General features: G+C 44.1%; 1 protein-coding gene across 1 annotated transcript; it reads right to left on the bottom strand.

The window, feature by feature from the left end:
- Positions 1-8,785: 8,785 nt before the first annotated feature.
- On the bottom strand, positions 8,786-24,434 carry HTR5A (5-hydroxytryptamine receptor 5A). Its single transcript, XM_021692994.1, has 2 exons — positions 23,691-24,434; positions 8,786-9,118 (listed from the first exon to the last, which is right to left on the bottom strand). The coding sequence occupies exons 1-2, from the start codon at positions 24,432-24,434 to the stop codon at positions 8,786-8,788; spliced, it is 1,077 nt and encodes a 358-aa protein (XP_021548669.1).
- Positions 24,435-24,740: the final 306 nt, after the last annotated feature.

Below are 24,740 nucleotides of genomic sequence, written 5' to 3'. Positions count from 1 at the left end.
CTAGCTGTGGCCCCTTTCATTACCCGTGTGTCCCCTCGAAACAGCACAGCAGGAGGTCCCCTGGGCACCCACCCAGGTTGTGCTCTGTCACTCTGAGCCAGTCCGTAAGGCTGCAGAGCAAAGACACCACACCACCACTGCTCAGTCTCCCCCACATTAGCCAAATACTTCTAGAGCATCCCACGGGGCTGGAAGACAGGGACCACGGTGCCTGACCTCATCGGTCCACCCCTGGGTCCATTCTCTCAATTCCCCAGGAGGAAAGCAGGGCTTAGCGTTCCTATTTTCATTCAGAAAATATGTGAGCACTTACTGTGTTCCAGGCACTGCCTGCAGCACTGAGGCCCTTGTGGAAAAGAAATCAGGAATATACACCTTCTCTGCTGGGGGCCACCAAGTGTCCTAGCTTAGCTGCCAAGGCAGGAGAGTTCACCTCCATAGTAGGGAATTTTATGTGTCAATTGGGCCATGATACCTAGATACTGAGTCAAATATTACTGTAGATGTGAAGGTATTTTAAAAATGCGGTTGATATGTGTATTAGTAGACTTTGAGCAAAGCAGACCAACCTCCATGATGCAGGTGGGCCTCATCCAATCAGTGGATGGCCTTCATAAAAGACTGACGTCCCCCAAGGAACCAGGACTCCCACCAGCAGATGTCCTTGAGCTCCAGCTGCAACATCCACTCTTCCGTGGATTTCCAGCCTGCAGGCCTGCTCTACAGATTTTGAATTTGTCAGCCTCCATCATCACATGAACCAATTCCTTCAAATCTCTCTCTTCTTCCATATGCGCATGCACGCACACACACACACACACACACACACACACACCCTCCCTATCGGTTCTGTTTCTAATTCTAATACTCAAAAAGGGGAGTTAGAGGAATGTAGAAAATCCTTCCTTCTCATTGTCTTTTCAAAGCTGAGTGGATCAATCCATCCCCTCCCTTGACAGTCTTAACCTCCAATCTGGATACCTTTGATGACTAGGGAGCAGTCTGTTTGCCTGGAAATGCATGAGAATAAGGCACATGAGCATATTCTTCAAAAAAGTATATCAATTACACCAGAATTTTAATTTTGAGTAAGTAACACTGGGTGTATGAGTGGGCTCGGGCTGCGATAACAAATAGCACAGACTTGGAGCTTATACAACAGATACTACTTTTCTCACCGTTCTGGAGCCAGCAAGTCCAAGATCAAGGTTCTAGCTGCTTCGGCTGTGGGTGTAGATGGTTGCCCTCCCACTGAGTGCTCATATGGCCTCCCAGTGTGTGCATGGAGAGAGAGCGAACAAGTCCTCGGGTGTCTCTTCTCAGGGGGACATTAGCTGCACTATGGGGGCCCCACCCTCATCACCTCACCTAATCCTAATCACCTCCCAGAGGCCCTGTCTCCAAATGCTTCCCATGGGGGGCAGAGCTTCAACATATGAATTTGGGTGGTGGGTGGGTGGGACACAAAATTCACATCGACTAGAGGATATGGATACAGATAGGATGGACAAAGGGGCGCACTTGGGTGAAATTGGAGTTTGTCCTTCCTTGAAATCAGCTCCAATGATCACTACAGAAAGGAGCTTTCAATTTGTTGTTGAACTATCGGAGATTAAGTGTTTTGTTTTGTTTTGTTTTGTTACTTTTTTTGTAAGTCAGTTTATCTTGTTTTAAAAAATCCATGTACAGGTGTGACTAGTTCAAAAAGAATGAACCCATGATTGTTAAAACAAAGATTCCATGGTTTAGATCCCTTTAGTTCTGCAACCTCTGCATAGGACCACTGGTTCACACAACAGATCTGTAAACCATGTCGTAATCTCTCATTGGGACCTCAGCCAGCAAGGATCCTTCCATTTTTGGAGAAAATGATCTAAGGTCCAGTGCTCTGGGGATAAACATGACTTGTCATCATACTGATTGTTGCCCTAGGATCTGCAAGAGGGCTGGAGAGAAACAGAGAAGCTTGGCTCCAACAGCACCCAAGGAGCAGGAGATGAGCTCATTCCTCCCGACTGGGGAGCCCTGGGAATATGTTACAGGGCTCGTCCCTTGCAGCCAGTGTGAGTCCCTTGGAGCCCTTCACAGAGGTGCGGGCACGGTCTGAGAGCCAGCGCCTCTGTGTATCAACAATGGCAAAGCCGTGCTCTCCACAGCTGTGCGGTCCGACGGACTGGGGCTGCTCACGGGGTCCACTGTCATGCCTCCAGCTTGATGCCCTCCGTACTTTGCGGCACGGGGCTCAGTTACCATGCTCCCCAGAATTTGTAAAGGAAAGGCGCTGTGATGGTAAGCACCGTTTACACTTGTAGAAAAGCGATCATTCCTCCTAGATGTTCTGACAAGGCTTCCCAAGCGCCTACAACTTTTATTACAATGACATTGTTGTCTGGTTTTCTTATAAGCTGCCTCAGAGTCTTCTGAGGACCAAGGAAGGATATAATGATTTCATTGCAAGTTTAACACTGCAGTGAAAGTGCAGAGGCATCGCGAGGTGGGAGGTGGTGAATGAAATCCGTTCATTATTTCCTGAAGTAGTCGGTTCACACCAGGGAGAAATACCAGTTCAGGCTAGCTGTTCCCTTCCAAAGCATTTATGTCGGAAAGCGACTTCATTTTGGATGTGGAGAGAGGAGACACGCAACAAGACAAGTCCCCATGGGGATTTTTGCCGCAGGGAGCTGAGAACAAATCGGTGTCTACGAGGCGATAACTAAACCAGCAGGCTTCCCAGTGTCGTGCTCTCTGGGAAGGGGAGGAGGAGGAGGGCCACCTGCCCCCAGCAGTCTCCAGTTTCTTCCAGGAAGAGTCCTCTGAGGAGTGTGCGCGCTTGATGCAAGGGTCCTGTTGCTCAGTCGGCAAGCTGCGTGCCTGGGCTGTCGGTCTTCTGTGCAGAAGGGCCACACCAAGCCCATCCCGGGGGTAAGCGCTGCCCAGAGGGGAGGGCACTTGCTTGAGCATCCTCCACGGTGCGCCTGCCTGGACGTCGAGAGAAAGCTGGCTGCAGACCATGGGTTAGGTACAACTTTCACTTAAATATATTCTTCTCTTCAGCTGCCCTCAAAGGACAGACCGTTGACTTCGAGGTGACACGGCATGACCTCCGTCTTTCTGTTTGTATAAACAAGTCAAGCCCTGGCTTCCGTTCCCAGTCCAACCTCTCTGGAAGTTGTCCCTGAGCACCGAGGCTTCTTTCATCTTCCTCGAGAGGCCAGAGTCAAGATTCTCCTGACCAGCCCCAAAGAGTGAAGTCCCTACATTCCTTGGCTCTGTGCTCCCTCATGGGAAACCGTGGGCCCAGCATCCCAGGCCCCATCGAGGCAGAGAGGTCATGACCCAGGGGAAGGCTGATTTGCGCAGCCGTTGACACAATGGCCCATTTGGGGTGATTTGGGCACTGAGCCCTTCCAGGCTGGGAGATGGGCAGCCAGCATCTTCTCATCAGGAAGCACCCTGTTAACTTCTCAGTGAGTTCAGGCCAGCCCATCTCCACATGAAGCCCCGTGTTAGATCCCACATTCCAACTGCTTGGACAATTGACTGTGATGGCTTTGGAACTTTAAAGTGTTTCTTGGAAGTGGCCCCGGGAGTCAACCACCCATCCTGGGCAGGTTTGCTGGACCTGAGGCAGAACCACCTTTGGTAAATGTGTCCAAAATCTGAGCATGGTCAAAGGTCCGGAATTTGAGGGGGCTTATGTCTTGTCCACGGCCCCACTGACCTGAGCCCCCCTTGAGCTACAGTGCATAAGCCACATATGCACCCGCAGCCTCCCTGTGGACGTCTGAACCCCTCGGCTGCTTTGCTAAGAGGTTGCTAAACAGCAGATAGGAAGATCCTCCTGGATTATCTGTTTGGGCCCAATGTAATCAAGGGATCCTTAACAGTGGAGTAGGGAGGCAGAAGTGAGTCAGAGGGACATGTGGGCAATGGAAGAAGGTCAGAGGGATGAACGTTGCTGGCTTTGCAGCCGAAGGAGAGGCGACAAGCCCAGGAAAGCAGGTGCTTCCAGGGGGAAACAGCCCCCTCACGGATGGTGTGAGGGCCCCGACTCTGCAGAGTGTAAGACAAGGCAGGCTGGTGAAGGAGTGGGAAGGAGTGAACGTGTGAACATCGAATGAGGACGTCCCTTGCTCTCGGACAGGATGACTCAGCATCAGAAAGATGACAGTCTTCCGTAAGTCAGTTTAGGCACAGAGGCATTTACTTCATGCACCATTAATAAAAAATACCAGCTACGTTTGATGGGGAGCTCGACATGTGGATAGTAGGGCTTCAACTGGAAAATAGTATTTAACAAAATTGGGAAAACCGTGACCGTGAAGGTCAGCAAGAACAAGATGGGGAACCTACCTACCTACCAGATAGCTCAACGAACTCCAGGTCTCGGTGGGTAGAGTGTGGTGCTGGTGCCTCGTGGGAGAATCCAAACCACCAGACAGAGAGAGAGGGCTGCGTATTAGTAGCCAGAGTCAGCGCCCTGGGCTGCAGGGCCGAGGCTCCCCTGCTGGACGTTGGACTACCGGGCGAGCCACCGTGGGCTGGTTGAAGCTGTGGAGCCTATAGCCCCATAGCTGGCTGTTAATTTTGTAGCCTTGTGCATTCCTTGTAAATCACACGTGCGTGCGAGCATGCACACACACGCACACATGCACACAGAGGCACCCCAAACTCTTGTTTTCTACTGTGTTTTTGGTGACGCCAAGAACCATTGTCCCACTTGTGTCTCGTATTCACCTGTCGGCCTCACTTAAAACCCTGACTGAACGGACAGAAGAGCCGGGCAGCCGGTTCTGTTCTCGAGGCGGCTCTGAGCTCCCGTCAGCCCGCTCTCCGTGGCTGCACATGCAAAACAGCACATGGCACCGCGAGAGTCAGGACCCTAGATCCTTCCCCTCTTTGACCTCATTTGAACATTAGATGTGTTCTAAAGTGCAGAAAAAAATTAAGCTCATCAGACGAACCGTACATGGTCAGAAAGATTCTAAAACAGTCGGGTGACCTGGAAAGGCAGCCCCTCTGTGGTGAAATAATGAAGAACGTACTGACTAGTGTGGGTTCCTGCTGATGCTAGAGCAGCTGGGGTCAGCGGTCTGACTGTTGGCATCCTGCCTTCCCTGGAACCCCACTGCACGTGCAGCTCGGTGCCCGCGGGGACCCCAAGCACCTCGAGGGGCAGGAAGATGCGGAAGGCCAATGAGAGGCGGCCCTCCTGCCCCCTCTGGACCCACGCTCTCCAGCCCACTTTTTCCAATCCAGGCCGGGGCTCTGTCCCCCTTAGGGTGCCTGGTCAGGGTAGTGGGGACGGGTAGCCTGTCTGATGCCAAACAGGAGGCTCTGGGTCATCTGCCTTTGTGAACCTTCTCTTTCAGCTGACGTGGAAACCCTGACCTGTTGCAGGCTGGGAAGGTCACTTGTAAGGCTCTGCCTGAAATCCCGGCCCATCAGGATAACCCTGACCCTGACCCTATCCTGTGTTAGTGTGTCTGGGCTGCCTTAACAAAGTACCACAGACCGGGCAGTTTAAACAAACGAAATTCATTTTCTCCGTTTTAGAGGCTGGGCGTCCAGGATCATGGTGCCGGCAGGTTGGTCCCTCCTGAGGCCGCTCCCTGGCGTGTGGAAGGCCATCCTCCCCCCATGTCCTCACGTGGCTGTCCCTCCGTGTGCCTGTGTCCTCATCTCCTCTTCTTATAGGGACACCAGTCACACTGGATCGGGCCCCACCCTCCCGACCTCGCTTTACCTTAATCTCCTCCATGTCCAGTCACACCCTGTGGGCAGGGGGTTAGGACTTCACATACGAATCCTGGGGGGACACGACTCAGCCCGTGACACCCCCGGAGAAGTTGGACAGTGGAGCCTGGAGAGACTGTCATGTGGAATGCCACCACCTGTGGAGTGTGCCTGTCTGGGTGGGGGGACTGAAACCTCTTCATTCCTGTTAACAGAGACACTGGGGTGGCCAGAGATGGTCTGAGTCAGGAAGGGTGTGCAGCTGTGCATGCAAAGGGCGGGGGCAGAACAGAGCGCTGGGGTGTGGCTGGGTGACCCATGAAGGACGTGGTCCTCCGGGGCTGTGGCACCCTCGGCAGAGAGCTGACCTGGCCCCCATCACTCAGGGGCTGCTCGGGAAGGCGAGCACCCCAGCCTGGTGAACAGAGAACTGAGCATGCGGACTGCTGGTCGGCACTGGACGGCTGACTGGGGGCCGGGGCAGAGTCGCAGGTGACGAAATGCACCCTAGACACCCTAGCTTGACCACCATTTGCATTTTGTAATATTTCCTACCTAGTCATAGGCAACTTTTAGTATTGAAATGGAAGCAAAATGATGCATTTGTTGCCACTTCGTCCTCCTTGTGGACAGTGTTTCTTGCTCTGGGTGGTATATGTAGAGTGTTTCATACCATGAGTAGTTTAAGTGACGTCTGGGAGGTGTTAAATACGTATTGAATACTAATAGTAACGGGACTTGTGGGGCGCCTGGGTGGCTCAGTTGGTTAAGCGACTGCCTTCGGCTCAGGTCATGATCCTGGAGTCCCGGGATCGAGTCCCACGTCGGGCTCCCTGCTCGGCAGGGAGTCTGCTTCTCCCTCTGACCCTCCTCTCTCTCATGCTCTCTGTCTCTCATTCTCTCTCTCTCAAATAAATAAAAAATCTTAAAAAAAAATAGTAACGGGACTTGTGCATCTCACAAAAATATTAATAACCTCAGTAGGAGATTGAAATGAATATAACGACATATTTCTCCAACAAGGAGTATAGAATCCTGGGGGGGTCCAGGAGTTATTGAAGCCACCAGACAAATGTGGCACATCTTCCTAAAGCCTCACTTTACTGAAAAGTTTGAAGGAAAAAAACCTTTTTTTAAAAAACAGGAAGACAAACATTGAAATTATGGAGTATAATAAAGAATTTCATGTGGATTTTCAGAGAGAATAGACTTGAACAATTTTACCCTTGGTTCTGATGGCCCATCTCCAGGTTCTCCGTGTCTGAGTGTAGCTTCCTCCACTATGGGATACTAATGAAATTTTGGAAACACTTCCTTCATTATAACACTAGAATCTAATAAGATTTGGTGGCCTCTCTGGTTCCAAGTAATCACGGGAAAGGTAACTCAAGCAAGTGAACAATCTGTATTTTAAAATATTTGTGGGTTTGGCACCTCAAGTGATATATGCAGAAGGAAGAAAAAATCTAAGAATGTTTCCAAGTAAATTCTTCCATGAATTTGCTTCAGTGCATAGACATGAGGTCTGCATTTAGCGCTGTCAGTCATGACCTCACAGAAGTTGTGCAACATTTTCTCATTCACTCACATTCTTGGAGCAAAGATTCTTCGCAGTAAATGCGAGACTAAGCTTCCAACCAAGACAACAAATTAACATAAATTTCCTATTTTTTAAATCTTAATTGATATAATTTATTATAAACAAAGGAATATATATATATTTATTATAATAATTCAAAGACTGTTATAATACATAATTTTAAAATTCATGCATTCAAAGACTCAGGGACGTAGCGGACCACAGCCAGTTTTATTGTCTGAGACCTTTTTAAAGTTTTGTCTAATGGCCTGGGTTTTCTATGATCATATAAATGCTGTACCACCACCTAATTGCCTTGACTCATTTATATAAAGATGTCACTTTGTGAGGGACTGAGGCCACATTTTACCGTATTTCTGCCTTTCTCACTAGTTGCTAGTGTTGGCCTCCTAGCAGGGATTCACACACCAATAAGAAGACAGCAAATTAACCAACGGTCCCTTTTAAGTGTACGTGTTTGGGGAGTGCGCCTTCACAGTCCTTGGTTGTGAAACTATACTGAGGTAAGCCACCCATCATGACAACTGTTTTCCTTGAATCCTATGATCCAAGGTTAGAGGTCTTAGTCCTGCAACATCTGAATAAATTCCATACAAATAAAACCCATAGAAAATAAGCAAGTTTGAGAGATTCTACAAAACCAGTGGATTGTAACATTTTTTTGTGCACAGTTGCTTCAGAATGGATGGAGGTATTTGATTTTTAGTTCTTTTCCAAGTTGATGGGTTGAATTTTAGAATAAACTAGCCAAGTGGAACCTTCACCTCCTCCACAGTTGTGTGTGTGTGTGTGTGTGTGTGTGCTCATGCACGTGCTCAGAGCACACGTGCGTGATTGCCACAAACAAAGCCTTAAAGCCAATATTCACTGGTCTTGCAGCTGTGGCTATGTACTTTAATAGGTTTAGAGACAATATTTTGTAGCCAAACACTGGGACATACACAACAAGTACTAGGGTATACTTACCAGGACTACAGAATGGAATTTCAAACTAGGCACTATTCCAGAAAACTGGGAATTATGATTTCCTACCCCTCGGATGTCCCCATTCCGACTTCTTCATCATTTTCTATCCATTCCCAACCTGTCCATGTTGCTTGATTCCTTCCCTCTCGTCTGCCTTGTTTGACCTCTCTGGGGCAAGGACGATGACCACGCTGGAGTGGATTGGGGGGGGGGGGAAGGGCACTTTGTGGGCAAACTCTGTGGCTGTTAGGTGCAGAGTGAGCAATAACAGGTAAGTTAGATCAAGAAGGTCACCCAAACTGCCTGTGAAGACCCACATTCCTACCTAGGAGTTTGGAAGTGAGGGCTAGTTCTGAAGACAACCCTGGAGAGCCTCGAGGGCTTGTGTCTTCAATGTGGTGCTGGGTAGGGATGGGGAAGTAGATGGCGTTGGAAATTTCACTGAGTTAGGGGATAGCTGCTTCTTATTCCCAGGCCTCATGCTCAGTGTTGCCTAGAAAAGAAATTCTTGAAGGCGCTATTGTAGTTCTTGTTGAAAGCTGTGTAGATGAGGGGGTTAAAGAAGGAGTTGGAGTAGCCCAGCCAAAGGAAGATGCTCTTCCAGATGGCGGGGATGTCGCAGGAGCAGAGGGGGCTGATGAGCTCTGTGGTGAAGAAGGGGATCCAGCAGAGTGCAAACACCCCAATGAGGATGCCCACCATCAGGGCAGCTTTCTGCTCTTTCTGTTCCCTCCACGTGTCCCCTTCTGTCTGGAAGGTGACGGTGGTGTGGCGGACAGTGAACACCATCTGGGGCTGCTGAGCAGAGGTCTTCGCCTGGAAAAGATCAGCAGAAGCTTCATGAAGAGCCAGCTTCTCATGCCTGTCAGGCAAGGGTAAGGTGAATCCAGACACGGATGCCTGGCTCCTGCACACCCACTTGAAGAGAAAGTCCTCGATTGTCGGGTGTGGGAAACTGGCAGCCTGTGGAGCCCACCCTCAGCTGTGAAAACATGGTGACAGAGCTGGGGGGCTTGCTTACATCTTAGAAATGGAAGGAACGGAGCATCCATAATAAATGTGATGAAGATGAATTCCCTGTTGCTGCCTATTCAACAAGGAAAACAGAAATAACCTGGTCATGCAGTACAAATCATTTACTGACAAAGGTACATGAGTAATCGAAAGGGTGCTATAAATCCTTACCAAACCCTTGGACAACTAAAGCCTGATTTTCCGAAATTTTAATAACTTTCTGTGTTTGTGTGAATCCTCCCTAAAGGAATTTTCTAGAATTTCTTCTGGTGTCAGTTTCCTATGACTATTTGGGACAGTTCACTCACCAGGACACTTATCTCCTCTGGGGCCTATTCTGTGTCCCTCCCCTCCCCCAACTTTCATGGAAAACAGACTCCAGACACTTAGATTCTCCCCAGTTGGGTGCTCCCAGGTCTCCTTTGGGCAGGTTTCCACAGAATCAGGCCCTCGACATAGTCCCTTCTCCAGAGAAGTGGGATTTCTGGGAAAGGGGCTCTTCCTTCCATTCCAGTCCTTTTACTTCCATCTTTGGGGAATTGAAATAAGGACTATCTGACGAAAAGACAGCCTAAATATGGGGAAATTACAATGGGTAGGTTTACTAAACTAGCAAGTTAACTGGTTCAGTTAGAATTTGGGACAATTTCTGGGCTGATCAATCATTCACTGGTAGGTGAGACTACATGGACATTAGATATCATTCTTCCAAACCCCAGCATTCTGTAACCCCAGTACATTTGAAAAGGAGAATTACACAGCTCTCTCTCAGGCAGCTTTCAGACAAAGGACCAAATCAGAAGGTCATTCTCTTTAACCTAAACCACTTAACCGGTTCATGGCTACATCTATAAATTGGAGTCAAAAGACATCGACCTATCTGTCATATAGAATAATGAAGTGTAAATAGGAACACTATGGTTAAAATAATATTAGTTGATATATGAATTATTAAATTTGTATGATAGCCTTCCTGTCATTTACTTGAAGAACAATGAAACACCAAGTATTGTACAATCAAAAAGAAGATCATCAATATTGGAACAAATAGTCCACAATACTGCAACCCTTAAAAACATACATAAAACGAGTGAAAATCTCCCTTTCTATACCCCAATCTCACCCCGAGATGGAACAATAGTAAACTTTCTTATATTATTAGTGCATATCTGGTAGTACTTTGCAGGGAATTCATTTACAGAAATACAAACACAATATTTAGTTTCATTTTTCAGCATAAAACAGGGAAACCCACCAATTTCTTAATAAAACTCAATCCTAAAATGGCATCAGAGAAGTCATTTCCCCCCATTTTCCAAAGATGGCAATTGAAGGAGAATTCTGGTCCTGACTGTTAAACCATCCCCCAACCACCCCCCCCCCGAAATTCTCCTCCCTCTCAGCACTTTTTTGGTGGTAACACTGGCCACTCAGGGTTGTGACTCCCTTGTGCCCACCCCTTAATTCTCTATAGCACAGCTGATATAAAGGTGGAACTCTTAAACTAGACTTTTGTCGAAGTAGAAATAAATACAGCAACACACAACCAGATATTCTGGCTTTTGAGATACAGCACACTCTTGGGAACCAGCCAGCCCCTCCCATCCTGACTGCATGTCTGCCTTCCCTGTGGTCATTAGCCTTTGCAGACTGACTCCAGAAGCCCATGTTTAGTCCTTTATATACTCAACTTTCAGTTGCAAGACACAATGAGCCTCACAATGAAACTATCAATGTAAAGCCAACCTTCTTTAAGGCTGAGATATACCCCCCAAAGTTGCACATTCTATTTGTAGGAGTTTTCTGTTGCATAATGGAAAAAGTTGCAAGGTTTCCATTCTCGGGAGCCATCTTCTTTTCTAATGATTGGCATTCAGGTTATCTCCCTCTCTTGAGATTTCGCCCTTCCATACACTCAGATCTAGTCCTATATCTGAAGGGGCTGCCATATCAGGATGTAGCTCATCATTCATCTGAGAGATGAGACCACAGTGGTTGTTTATCCAGGTGTATGACCTTCATGCAAGTGTAGGATTTGAATATTTCTATAAAAATTAGTCTTAGGAAACGGGGGGGTCTAAGTATTATAAGACAGTTTCATGGAAGCCCATCACTTCAGTCATGGTCCCTGTAATTGAACGTAAAATGCCCTACGTGCAGGCCTGCTTGTATGGGTATTTGGCAGTGCACTCTAAAACCTTGTGTTCTTCCAGTACAGTTTACCTAGGTTCTTACAGAGGATGAGCTATTCCCAAATAAAACTTACACTCATTGGATCTGCAAGGATTTGCCATGGCGTCATGGTTCTAATGTTGAGTGAAGTGTGTTCTTAAAGATGTTCCAGGTATTTTATTTCTAAGTTTGTATTCAGGATGATTTCTCTCATGTCAGTAGGGTGTTTCAGCTAAATGTTTCCTCACAGGTGTTAGATTCATGCTCCTTTCTCACTGAGTTGTTAGTACAGCAGGGTGGGAGCCCACATCCACAGGCCCTTCCAACAAAGATTCAAGTGTCATGTTTTAACAATTCTTGTCATGTTCCATGAGAACCCCTTAGGGTTCTACTTTAAATTCAAGTTAAATATTTTTTCTAAATACTTTCTTTTTATGGTTTGCTTGGAGTTAGGAATTGTTTGTAGGTGAGTCCTAGAACTCCATATGTCTCAGAAAAGCACATTTTCTAGGACCTCAATGCGAAATGTTGATCAGCATTGATGTTTCTCTTGGTGCAGCATTCAACACCAACTCACTTGACAGAAGAAAGAGGGTCACTGATTTAAAATGGTTCTTTTGGAACAGCAGAGGCTCCTCTGGGAGGAGGATCTTTGTTGTTTGGGAGGTTTTAGGTTTCTGGTTGTCTAATGTCTTTTGGTTGCTCACCCTGTGACTTTCTGACTCAGGGACTCCTTAGATCTTTGCTTTCTGCTAATCAATGATTGCAATAAAGCACTGGAGTCTGGAGAATTGAAATCTATTAATTACTCTATCAATTACTCAACATGCTCATTAAATTTATAGAAAAAGAAGTAGTAGGGTAAAAGTGAGCTTTCAAGCCAAATTAGACTTTTTGTAATTATCTTCATAACACTGTATCATTTATTTTTTAATTTATTTTTTTTAGTGTTCAACAATTCATCAGTTGCATATAGCACTCAGTGCTCATCACAGCACATGTCCCCCCTCAATGCCCATCACTTCACATATAAAATTTTTCTAAGTGAACAATTAGCCTCATCTCTCCAAATAAATGCATTCTTTGGGGGACATGTACTTATGTGTTAGACTTCTCATTTTTCCAAAATGCTTATGTGATAAATAACAATTCACTGGTTAATCATAAATCTAATATATTGCTTTAATTTCCTTTAATTTGGCTTCACTTTCCTATTAATATCACAGATTATCAATAGATTACCATCAATAGTGGGTACTGAAGCTTAGAGATGAAGACTCTTACCTCAGAAGTGTGATTTTGGGTGATTTGCAGGTTAGACCACACCACTGTCAGAACAGAAGATGGACAGATGAACCAGAATGCTCAAGCTAGAAATGGTCTTACACGTTAAGGGATGGTTCCACAAGGGGGAAGAGTGAAAACATTCCTCAAACTTCCCAACTAACTTAGGAAAAGACTGATTGTTCTATAGCTATGGTAAGAAGGAAACTTGCTACTTGTTTAAATACCTTCAGTTGATCAGGGACAATACAGTTTTGTAAATACACATTTGCAAACCAACCAATCCTTGGCTGCCCTCACTTCTGAAAGTCAGCCAATTAGGGTAGGACTCACCCCAATAAACGTTCCTCTGAGTGCCAATCAATCGACAGCTGTCTCACTGAGTAACCCCACTTTAAGGTGATATCCATTCACTGCCCTCCAGTTCCTGAACTCCATGCTGTCCCAGTCCCCAGAGATTGTTGGCATTCTGCTCTGCTCTAGAGACAGTACCTGACAAATATAACTTTTTCTTATTGTAGTAAGCAGTAGGTCTGGCTTGTATTTCTATTTCAGATACTATGTGGTGCTTGTATCATCCTTAGACAGTTCTAGAGCGTCCACTGAGATCATTTTGAAGACCCTCTACAGGATGCTTGGACCACAGTATATTCACTGGGCCCCAAAGTCCAGTTGCATCAGGATCTGCCCCCAGGGGTGCCAGTCTCAGCAGCTCCAACCAGCCCCACTGGGCTCTTCTTGCTCTGTGCATTTTGTTATCCTAGGACTTGTAACAAAAAGTGTCTTCATTTAAGGTCTTTAGGCTTAGGTCTTTGTATCAATTACCTAGATCTTTGATTGAGATATATACCATTTGGTAATTGACTTAGATCTTTGGGTAAGCCCATTAGATCTCTTGTCCTGGAGGTGTACCATTTAGCAAATATTTTTTTATGCCCTTAATGTACTTAATTTACTGCTACTTGCTTTGCTTTTGCTGTTATTTGTCTATATGTGCAAAGTCTTGGTTTCATTGGGTAATTAAAAAAATTTTTTTTTCCTGGAGAGACTTTCTTTCAGTTGAATGTAAAAAGGATTGTTCTGTAAGGCATTGGCTTGATAAGCTACTAATCCATTCCAAGCCATACCCAAGGGCTGATGTTTTGAGGACTGTTAGACCTAAGCCCAATTTGTGGAAAAGCAATTAAAAAAAAAAAAACATTGCTGTGTATTTATTTAATAAAAGTGCATATTTATGTTTACAAACAAGTTTGAAAAACAAAAGTAAAACATGTATGCTTCTACCTGTTAACCTTTTTCAAAATGCCAACAGCCCTCATGCTGTGTGAAGGTTTCTAAGGATTTATTAGAAAAATCAATACAGTTCACTCACAGTTCACCAAGACATCATGGTTTGTCTAAGCCAAGATCTTGAACTTCTCCTTTAGGGACTTTGACTTTCTATTTTAAATTGCCGTATAATCCTAACTCTTGTGCTTTTCTTGACAAATGCCTTTTTATTAATCTTTTTTAAAATTTTATTTTGTTATGTCACCATACAATACATTATTAGTTTTTGATGTAGTGATCCACGCTTCATTGTTTTCATATAACACCCAGTGCTCCATGCAGTACATGCCCTCCTTAATACCCATCAACGGGCTAACCCATTCCCCCACGCCCCTCCCCTCTAACACCCTCAGTTTGTTTCTCAGAGTCCATAGTCTCTCATGGTTCGTCTCTCCCTCCAATATCCCCCCTTCATTTTTCCCTTCCTTCTCCTAATATCCTCCATGCTATTCCTTATGTTCCACAAATAAGTGAAACCATATGATAATTGACTTTCTCTGCTTGACTTATTTCACTTAGCATAATCTCCTCCAGTCCCATCCATGTTGATGTAAAAGTTGGTTATTCATCCTTTCTGATGGCTGAGTAATATTCCATTGTATATATGGACCACCTCTTCTTTATCCATTCATCTGTTGAAGGGCCTCTCAGCTCTTTCCACAGTTTGGCTATTGTGGACACTGCTGCTCTGAACATTGGGGTGCATATGGCCCTTCTTTTCACTACAACTGTGTCTTTGGGGTAAATACCCAGTAGTGTCATAGGGTAGCTCTATTTTTAATTTTCTGAGGCACCTCCACACTGTTTTCCAAAGTGGCTGTACCAACTTGCATTCCCACCAACAGTGTAAGAGGATTCCCCTTTCTCCACAACCTCTCCAACATTTGTTGCTTCTTGCCTTGTTAATTTTTGCCATTCTAACTGGTATAAGGTGGTATCTCAATGTGGTTTTGATTTGAATTTCCCTGATGGCTAATGATGATGAACATTTTTTCATGTGTCTGTTAGCCATTTGTATGTCTTCTTTGGAGAAGTGTCTGTTCATGTCTTTTGCCCATTTTTTGACTTATTTGTTTTTTGGGTGTTGAGTATGAGAAGTTCTTTATAGATCTTGGATACCAGCCCTTTATCTGTAGTGTCATTTGCAAATATCTTCTCCCATTTCGTGGGTTGCCTCTTTGTTTTGTTGACTGTTTCCTTTGCTGTGCAGCAGCTTTTTATCTTGATGAAGTCCCAAAAATTCATTTTTGCTTAATTTCACTAGCCTTTAGAGATGAATCTTGAAAGAAGTTGCTGAACCAATGTCAGAGAGGTTACTGCTTATGTTCTCCTCTAGGATTTTGATGGATTCCTGTCTCACATTGAGGTCTTTCATCCATTTTGAGTTTATCCTTGTGTATGGTATTAGAGAATGGTCGAGTTTCATTCTTCTGTATATAGCTGTCCAATTTTCCCAGCACCATTTATTGAAGAGACTGTCTTTTTTCCATTGCATATTTTTTCCTGCTTTGTCGAAGATTATTTGGCCATAGAGTTGAGGGTCCATATCTGGGTTCTCTATTCTTTTCCATTGGTCTATATGTTTGTTTTTGTGCCAGTGCCATGCTGTCTTAGTGATCACTGCTTTGTAATATAGCTTGAAATCGGGCAACATGATGCCCCCAGCTTTGTTTTTCTTTTTCAACATTTCCTTGGCAATTTGGGGTGTTTTCTGATTCCATACAAATTTTAGGATTCTTTGTTCCAGCACTTTGAAAAATGTCATTGGAATTTTGATCGGGATGGCATTGAAGGTATAGATTGCTCTGGGTAGCATAGACATTTTAACAATGTTTATTCTTCCAATCCATTAGCATGGAATGTTTTTCCATCTTTTTGTGTCTTCTTCAATTTCTTTCATGAGTGTTCTGTAGTTCCTAGAGTATAGATCTTTTACCTCTTTGGTTAGGTTTATTCCAAGGTATCTTATGGTTTTTGGTGCTATTGTAAATGGAATCGTTTCTCTAATTTCTTTCTACAGTTGCATTGTTAGTGTATAAGAAAGCAACTGATTTCTGTGCATTGATTTTGTATCCTGCCACATTACTGAATTGCTGTATGAGTTCTAGTAATTTGGAGGTGGAGTCTTTTGGATTTTCCACATAAAGTATCATGTCATCTGTGAAGAGAGTTTGACTTCTTCTTTGCCAATTTGAATACCTTTTATTTTTTTTTTGTTGTCTGATTGCTGTGCTAGGGCTTCTAGTACTATGTTGAACAATAGTGGCCAGAGTGGGCATCCTTGTCGTGTTCCTGATCTTAAGGGAAAGGCTCTCAACTTTTCCCCATTGAGGATGATATTGGCTGTGGGTTTTTCATAGATGGATTTTATGAACTTGAGGAATGTTCCCTCTATCCCTGTACTCTGAAGAGTTTTAATCAGGAAAGGATGCTGTATTTTGTCAAATGCTTTTTCTGCATCAACTGAGAGGACCATATGGTTCTTCTCTCTCCTCTTATTAATGTGTTCTATCACATCAATTGATTTGCGAATGTTGAACCACCCTTGCATCCCGGGGATAAATCCCACTTGGTCGTGGGATGATCCTTTTAATGTATTGTTGGATCCTATTAGCTAGGATTTTGTTGAGTATTTTGGAATCCATATTTATCAGGGATATCAGTCTGAAATTCTCCTTTTTGATGGGGTCTTTGCCTGGTTTGGGGATTAAAGTAATGCTGGCCTCATAGAATGAGTCTGGAAGCTTTCGTTCTGTTTCTATTTTTTGAAACAGCTTCAGGAGAATAGGTATTATTTCTTCTTTGAATGTTTGGTAAAATTCCCCAAGGAATCCAACAGGCCCTGGACTCCTGTTTTTTGGGAGGTTTTTGATCACTGCTTCGATATCCTATTGGTTGTTGGCCTATTCAGGTTGTCAATTTCTTCCTGTTTCAGTCTTGGGAGTTTATAGGTTTCCAGGAAGGCATCCATTTCATCCAGGTTGCTCAATTTATTGGCATATAGTTGTTGATAATAATTTCTAATAATTGTTTCTATTTCCTTTCCTAATTAAAACTCATCAATTGTCATGATCTCTCCCTTTCATTCATAATTTTATTAATTTGGGTCCTTTCTCTTTTCTTTTGGATAAGTCTGGCCAGTGGTTTATCAACAATTCATGGAAACCAATGAGAATGAAAACATATCAGTCCAAAACCTATAGGATACTGCAAAGGCAGTCCTAAGGGGGAAATACATAGCCATCCAAGCCTCACTAAGCCACACATTAGAAGAGAAATAATTAAGATTAGAGCAGAGATCAATGAATTAGAAACCAGAAACACAGTAGATGAGATCAATGAAACTAGAAGCTGGTTCTTTGAAAGGATTAATTAGATCGATAAGCCTTTTTATTAATCTTAATAAGGAATTTCTGACCAAGTCAAAAATCAATAAATTAAGCCATTTAAGAGGAGTAGAAAAATTAGGAGAAAAATACCAAACAGTTAACAGCTTCTCTAATTGGTATGTTAAGGTCTTAAACAAAATTCTAACTCTAAAATAGTCTCAGAGATTTTGTAACACTCCCAAACCCACCTGCCTTGCATAACTAGGTCTTGCGTATTTCTATTCAGCTTCACCCAACCTCCTAAATGCACTGTCCTTACTTTAGGGTTTTCTCAGAAAAACCAAAGTCACACAGTAAGATTGCCAGATAAGACAAACCTATATATTTTCAATTAAAACTCTGGCCTAGAGTTAACAGTGATAATTTAGAACTTTCCTAAACTTCATAGAGAAAGTAATAATAAAAATTGTTATAGAATTTAAAACTTCATGAGAGTATTGAAAAAATTTTTATTGTCCTGGACTACAAATCTGTACTAGTGAGTGAAGTTAATTGACATCCCCTCAGATGGGGATAAAGTAGAAGGATAGAAAAGAGAGGAGCTATATAATCCAGCTATGAAAATTTAAAATATAAAAATATAAAATACATTATATAAAGCAATTTCAGAAGCCCTTATTCCTTTAAATTTTATTTATTTATCTGAGAGAGAGCATGAGCACGGAGGGGCAGAAAGGGAGGGAGAAAGAATCCGAAGCAGACTCTGCACGAGCGCAGAACACAACGTGGGGCTCAATCCCACAACCAGGAGATCATGACCTGAGCCAAAATGAAGAGCCTGATGCTTAACCGACTGAGACACCCAGCCCCCCTCAGAAGCCCTTTTTTAACCCCTAGCCAGACTTATGTAAAAAGAAAAGAGAAAGGACCCAAATAAGTAAAATCATGAATTAAAGAGGAGAAATCACAACCAACATTGAAGGAATGCAAACAATTATAAGAGAATATTATGAGCAATTTTATGCCAACAAATTAGGCAAGCTGGAAGAAATGGATAAATTCCCAGAAACATATCTACCAAAACTGAAACAGGAAGAAATAGAAAACCTGAACAGACCCATAACCAGCAAAGAAATTGAATTAGCAATCAAAAATCTCCCAACAAACAAGAGTCCAGGGCTAGATGGCTTCCCAGGGGCAATTCTACTAGACATTTAAAGAAGAATTAATACCTATTCTTCTGAAACTGTTCCAAAAAATAGAAGTGGAACGAAAACATCCAAACTTATTCTGTGAGGCCAGCATTACCTTGATCCCCAAACCAAAGACCCCACCAAAAAGGAGAATTAAAGACCAATATCCCTCATGAACATAGATGCAAAAATTCTCACCAAGATACTAGCTAATAAGATCAAACAGTACATTAAAAGTATTAGTCACCATGACCAAGTGGGATTTATTCCTGGAATGCAGGGGTGGCTCAACATCTGCAAATCAATAAACGTGATACACCACATTAATAAAAGAAAGGATAAGAACCATATGATCCTCTCAATAGATGCAGAAAAAGCATTTGACAAAATACAGCATCCTTTCTTGATTAAAACTCTCTGCAGTGAAGGGATAGAGGGAACATACCTCAATATCATAAAAGCCATATACAAAAAACCCACAGAGAATATCGTTCTCAATGGGGAAAAACTGAGAGCTTTTCCCCTGAGGTCAGGAACATGAAGGGATGTCCACTCTCACCACTGCTGTTCAACACAGTATTGGAAGTCCTAGCCTCAGACAACAAAAAGAAATAAAAGGCATCCAAATCGGCAAAGAAGAACTCAAACTTTCACTCTTCACAGATGACATAATACTCCATGTGGAAAACCCAAAAGACTCCACCCAAAAATTGCTAGAACTCATACAGGAATTCAGCAAAGTGGCAGGATATAAAATCAATGCACAGAAACCAGTTGCATTTCTATACACTGAAATAGAAGAAAGAGAAATTAAGGAATTGATCCCATTTACAATTGCACCAAAAACCATAAGATACCTAGGAATAAACCTAACCAAAGAGGCAAAGGATCTGTACTCTGAAAACTAGAAAACACTGATGAAAGAAATCAAAGATGACATGAAGAAATGGAAAAACATTCCATGCTCATGGATTAAAAAAACAAATATTGTTAAAATGTCTATGCTACCCAGAGCAATCTATACATTCATTGCAATCCCTATCAAAATTCACAAAGCTGGAACAAATAATCCTAAAATTTGTATGGAACCAGAAGACCCTGAATAGAAAAAGGAATGTTGTAAAAGAAAACCAAAACTGGAGGCATCACAATTCTGGACTTCAAGCTCTATTACAAAGCTGTCATCATCAAGACAGTATGGTACTGGCACAAAAACAGACACATAGATCAGTGGAACAGAATAGAGAACCCCGAAATGGATCCTCAGCTCTATGTTCAACAAATCTTCAACAAAGCAGGAAAGAATATCCAATGGAAAAAAGACAGTCTCTTCGACAAATGATGTTAGGAATTTTGGACGGACACATACAGAAGGATGAAAACTGGACCATTTTTTTACACCATACACGGAAATGAACTCAAAATGGATGAAAGACCCAAATGTGAGACAGGAATCCATCAAAATCCTAGAGAAGAAGAGAGGCAGCAACCTCTTCGACCTCAGCCACAGCAACGTCTTGCTAGACACGTCTCCAAAGGCAAGAGAAACAAAAGCAAAAATGAACTATTGGGACTTCATCAAGATAAAAAGCTTTGCACAACAAAGGAAACAAGTTGACAAAACTAAAAGACAACCTATAGAATGGGAGAAAATATTTGCAAATGTCTTATCAGATAAAAGGCTAGTATCCAAAATCTATAAAGAACTCAACACCCCAAAAACAAAAAATCCAGCTAAGAAATGGGCAGAAGACATGAATAGACATCTCTCTGAAGAAGACATACAAATGACCAACAGACACATGAAAAAATGCTCAACATCACTCAGCATCAGGGAAATACAAATCAAAACTACCATGAGATACCACCTTATACCAGTCAGAATGCCTAAAATTAACAAGTCAGGAAATGACAGATGTTGGTGGGATGCGGAGAAAGGGGAACCCTCTTAACATTATTGGTGGAAATGCAAACTGGTGCAGCCACTCTGGAAAACAGCATAGAGGTTCTTCAAAAAGTTAAAAATAGAGCTACCCTACAATGCAGCAATTGCACTATTAGGTATTTACCCAAAGGATACAAACGTAGTAATTCAAAGGGGCACCTGCACTCTGATGTTTATAGCAGCAATGTCCATAGTAGTCGAACTATGGAAAGAGCCCAGATGTCCATTAACAGATGAATGGATAAAGAAGAAGGGTATATATAAACAAAGCAATATTACTCAGCCATCAAAAAATGAAGTTTTAACATTTGCAGTGACGTGGATGGAACTAGAGGGTATTATGCTAAGCAAAATAAGTCAATCAGAGAAAGACAATTATCATATGATTTCACTCATATGTGGAATTTAAGAAATAAAACAGAGGATCATAGGAGAAGGGAGGGAAAGATAAAATAAGATGAAATCAGAGAGGGAGACAAACCATAAGAGACTCTTAACTCTAGGGAACAAACTGAGGGTTGCTGGAGGGGAGGTGGGTGGGGCAGGATGGGGTAACTGGGGGATGGACATTAAGGAGGTCGCGTGATATGATGAGCACTGGGTGATATATGTAACTGATGAATCACTAAATTCTATCTCTGAAACTAATAATAACAGTGTATGTTAATTAATTGAATTTAAATAAAATAAAAAATAAAGACATAAAAAGACTCATACATATGTCAACCCACCTCCCCCTCTCAAAGTCCCCAGTGTCTGATCTCCATGCTTCCCAAAAATGCCATTTAAGATTAGCATTGTTCTCTGCTCAGAGCGATTGTGCCTGGCCAGCACAGCTCTGCTGCAGACGAGTAACCAATAAATTCAGCATTATCTTTTTATGCCAGATCTTTAGTAGTGGTTTCATCATCCTTTGCCAAGGGCAAGGCCCATCTCTTGTGTTGCCAGCTCCCATCTCAGTGTCTGACAGAGGTTAAGCTGTCAGTATGTATTTGAAGAAAATGCAGCAGACAAAGAAGTAAGGAAGAAGTGTTGTGTTTCCCTAGGTAACACAGCTAGGTGGTGGGAGAACTGTATTTAGAAACTTTGGCACCTGCTACCAGGGAAAAATCAGGAGACCTGGTTTGTAATTCACCCTTCACAGTAACAGTGGAGCCCTGGATCATTTGGACATCTTGCAAAGCCAAGGGACCCATTTTCTTAAGTTATGTGGCAGAGAGAGAGAGAGAAAGAGAAAATTAAACAGTGCAAAAAAATGTATAAAAGCAGAACAATGTCAAAATGCTTGCTAGTGCTGTCTCCAGAGCAGAGCAGTGAAAGGCTGCATCACTTTGCAGTAAGTTCCACAAGACAAAACTGTGACTGCTTTTCCTTTTCAAGCTGTATCTGGTATTGATTGTAAGCCATTTAACTGGATAAGCATCCTGGCAGAAGAGGGTCCACATAAGAAGGGCCATTGAAGGTGGCGGGTGCTCTTGTTCCTGGCCCAGAGTTGGGGTGGATTCTCACACATGTGGAAGTTCCAGGCAGTTTGGTGCTGCGAGTGCTCTTAGCCATCAGCATTCCTTGTTCAGTTCAGAAATCTAATAGATCAGGTTTTCCCAAATCTGGCACTATTGTCATTTTGTTCTGAATAATTTTTTTGTTGTGGGGGCTGTCCAGTGCACTCTACAATGTTTAGCAGCGTCCCTGGCCTCTACATGCTAGATGTCATTAGTACTCTCCCCCAAATTTTACTAATAATGTTCCCAGACATTCCAAATGGTCCCTGGAGGGGACAAATCACCCCTGGTTGAGGCCACTGTTCTAGATAAAAGGACAGGTAGCCTCTGACCCCCTTTTCCTTCTTCTAGAATGGTGCACTCTCTCCTCCCTTACCTACACCTCTGGTCCCTCTGAGCTTGATTGACTGGTTATTGTTGGAATTAGCTATTGATCTGGAAAACACAACCATATTACAGCACTCACAGTAGGTGTCTATCTCCTTCACTAGAGGGAGCTCTTCATGGGAAAGATGATGTCTTTATCGTTCTTTACTCCTTGCACCAAGCCCATACATAGTGTGTGTTTAATATGCTTAATGGAATTTATGTTGTCCCAGAGCCAATAACAGAAAATGGGGCTGCGTAGATTTCTGACCTAACTTAAATGTATGAATTAAGCTCAAGGGATCACCTTGGCAATGAGAGTTGTTCGGGGGGGGGGGGGGGGAGCAATCTCCATATCCATTGGATTCAGTTGTCATATATTTCCTGAATCTGCAGTCATAGGGTTGGATTATTAAGAGTTAACAAGACAGGAAAGCGTGGTGAAGAGAGGGCAAGAAAAGAGCCCTACAGAAAATGCCACTTGTAAAGAGCTGGGGAATTGTCTGCCTTAGATTTTTAATTTCCTCCTGTAGCTTGTTTGGGAAGGCAAACAAATGATCCTCTCCTGCATACAAAAGGCCTGATGGGGCTGGGGATAGACCCAGAGAGCAGCACCACAGGCCGTGGAAGTAGATAACAAAAGCAGGCTCTGAAATAGGTAAACATCTTGATAATCTTGCATCAGGGGAGGAGGATGCTGCAGAACAGCAGGTAGTAATCCAGGAGATACTATGTTTTTGCAAAATTAGTTGCTTTAATTTGCAAAGAAAAAAATAGACTGGGCTAAAACATTAATCTGCTTTGCCTGATGTTGAGCAATCTTTCTGCCAAGTCACGTTACCATCTGTCCCTTCCCTCCTCCTTGATCACCCCACTCTAGGTGCAGCAAGCAGCAAGTTTATCCAGTAGCCCCAGACACTGACTTCTTCAGACCTTCTAAAGGGTGTTACAGAGTTACAGAATTTTAGAGCCAAATGGGACCCTGTGGAAGTATGTAGTCCAAACTCCTCATTTTATATATGGAAATAATCCATCAGAGATGGTAAAGGCCATTATTAGCTCTGTGAAGCTGAGCGTGTTGACACAAAGTCAGTCTCTTATGCTTTCCCCCAGCCTATCCCTTCCCCTTTGTCCCCTCCCCTCCCCCCAAAAGAAAACTAAATTCACTTTCTACAAACTTTGGAGTCAGTGTGCGGGAGATAAAGCCTGAACGAATGCAAGTGAAGTATTTACAAGGATCTCTAGAACACCCACCTCCACGGCCTCCGATAAGGGTGAGACGCTGTTGGTCTTCCTGGAGCCCACACGGAACTTGGCAGCCTTGTAGATCTTCCAGTACACGAAGAGAACCACGCAGAGCGGCAGGTAGAAGGCGCCCACCGTGGAGAACACGGTGTAGGAGGGCTCGCGGCTCACCTGGCACTCCTCGCTGCCCTCAGAGTAGGTCTCCCCCCAGCCGAAGAGCAGCGGTGCCAGGGAGATCACCGCGGAGAGCGCCCAGGTGAGCACTATCATAACATTGGAGACGCGCTTGCGGGCGCGGAGCGTGTATTCCAGATGGCGGGTGATGGACCAGTAGCGGTCCAGCGCGATGGCTGTCACATTCCAGATGCTGGCTGTGCAGCAGAGCACGTCGCACGCGATCCACAGCTGGCAGAGCCGTCGGCCCAGCTGCCAACGGTGGCCGGACAGCTCATGAACCAGGCTCAGTGGCATGACCAGAGCGGCCACGAGCACATCCGAGATGGCCATGGACGCCACTAAGTTGTGCGGAACTCGGTGGAAGGTGCGCACGCGGAGAATGGTCGCCAGCACCAGGAGGTTCCAGGAGAAGGTCGCAGCCACCAGAAAGCCCAGCAAGGTCAGAGCAAGCACACCGAAGACAGAGAGGAGGGGCGGGCTGGGGCGCGGGTCGTCGGAGTCAAGGCTGCTGCGGTTGGTCTCCAAAGGGGCGGGGGTGGAGAGGGAAAAGTAGGTTAGGTTCAGAGACGAATCCATCGTTGGGTCAGGAGACCGGCCCAGAGTGAGTGCAGAAGGGGCGTTCAGGAAGATGGATGGTGGCCACTGCGCGCAGAGCCACTCTGGATGTTTGCAACCTCTGGCTGGCGGCGGGGTTTCTGGGGATTGTCTATGAAACTGGCCCCAACCTCCTGCCAGTGAGCATACGTGGGAGATGGTGTGGCAGAGAGGAGGGTGCTGGGCTGCGTGCGTCTCGCAGCCAGGGCCCTCCTAAGCTGTCACATGCCCAGGCTTTTCACCTCGACAGAGACAGCTGTCTGGTCGCCCAGAGCTGAGCATCTCCCA

This window comes from Neomonachus schauinslandi, chromosome 12, assembly GCF_002201575.2.
Source record: "Neomonachus schauinslandi chromosome 12, ASM220157v2, whole genome shotgun sequence".
Taxonomy (NCBI): Eukaryota; Metazoa; Chordata; class Mammalia; order Carnivora; family Phocidae; genus Neomonachus; species Neomonachus schauinslandi.
The sequence above is the reverse complement of the archived record's forward strand: the minus strand, read 5'-3'. Positions and strand labels throughout refer to the sequence as shown.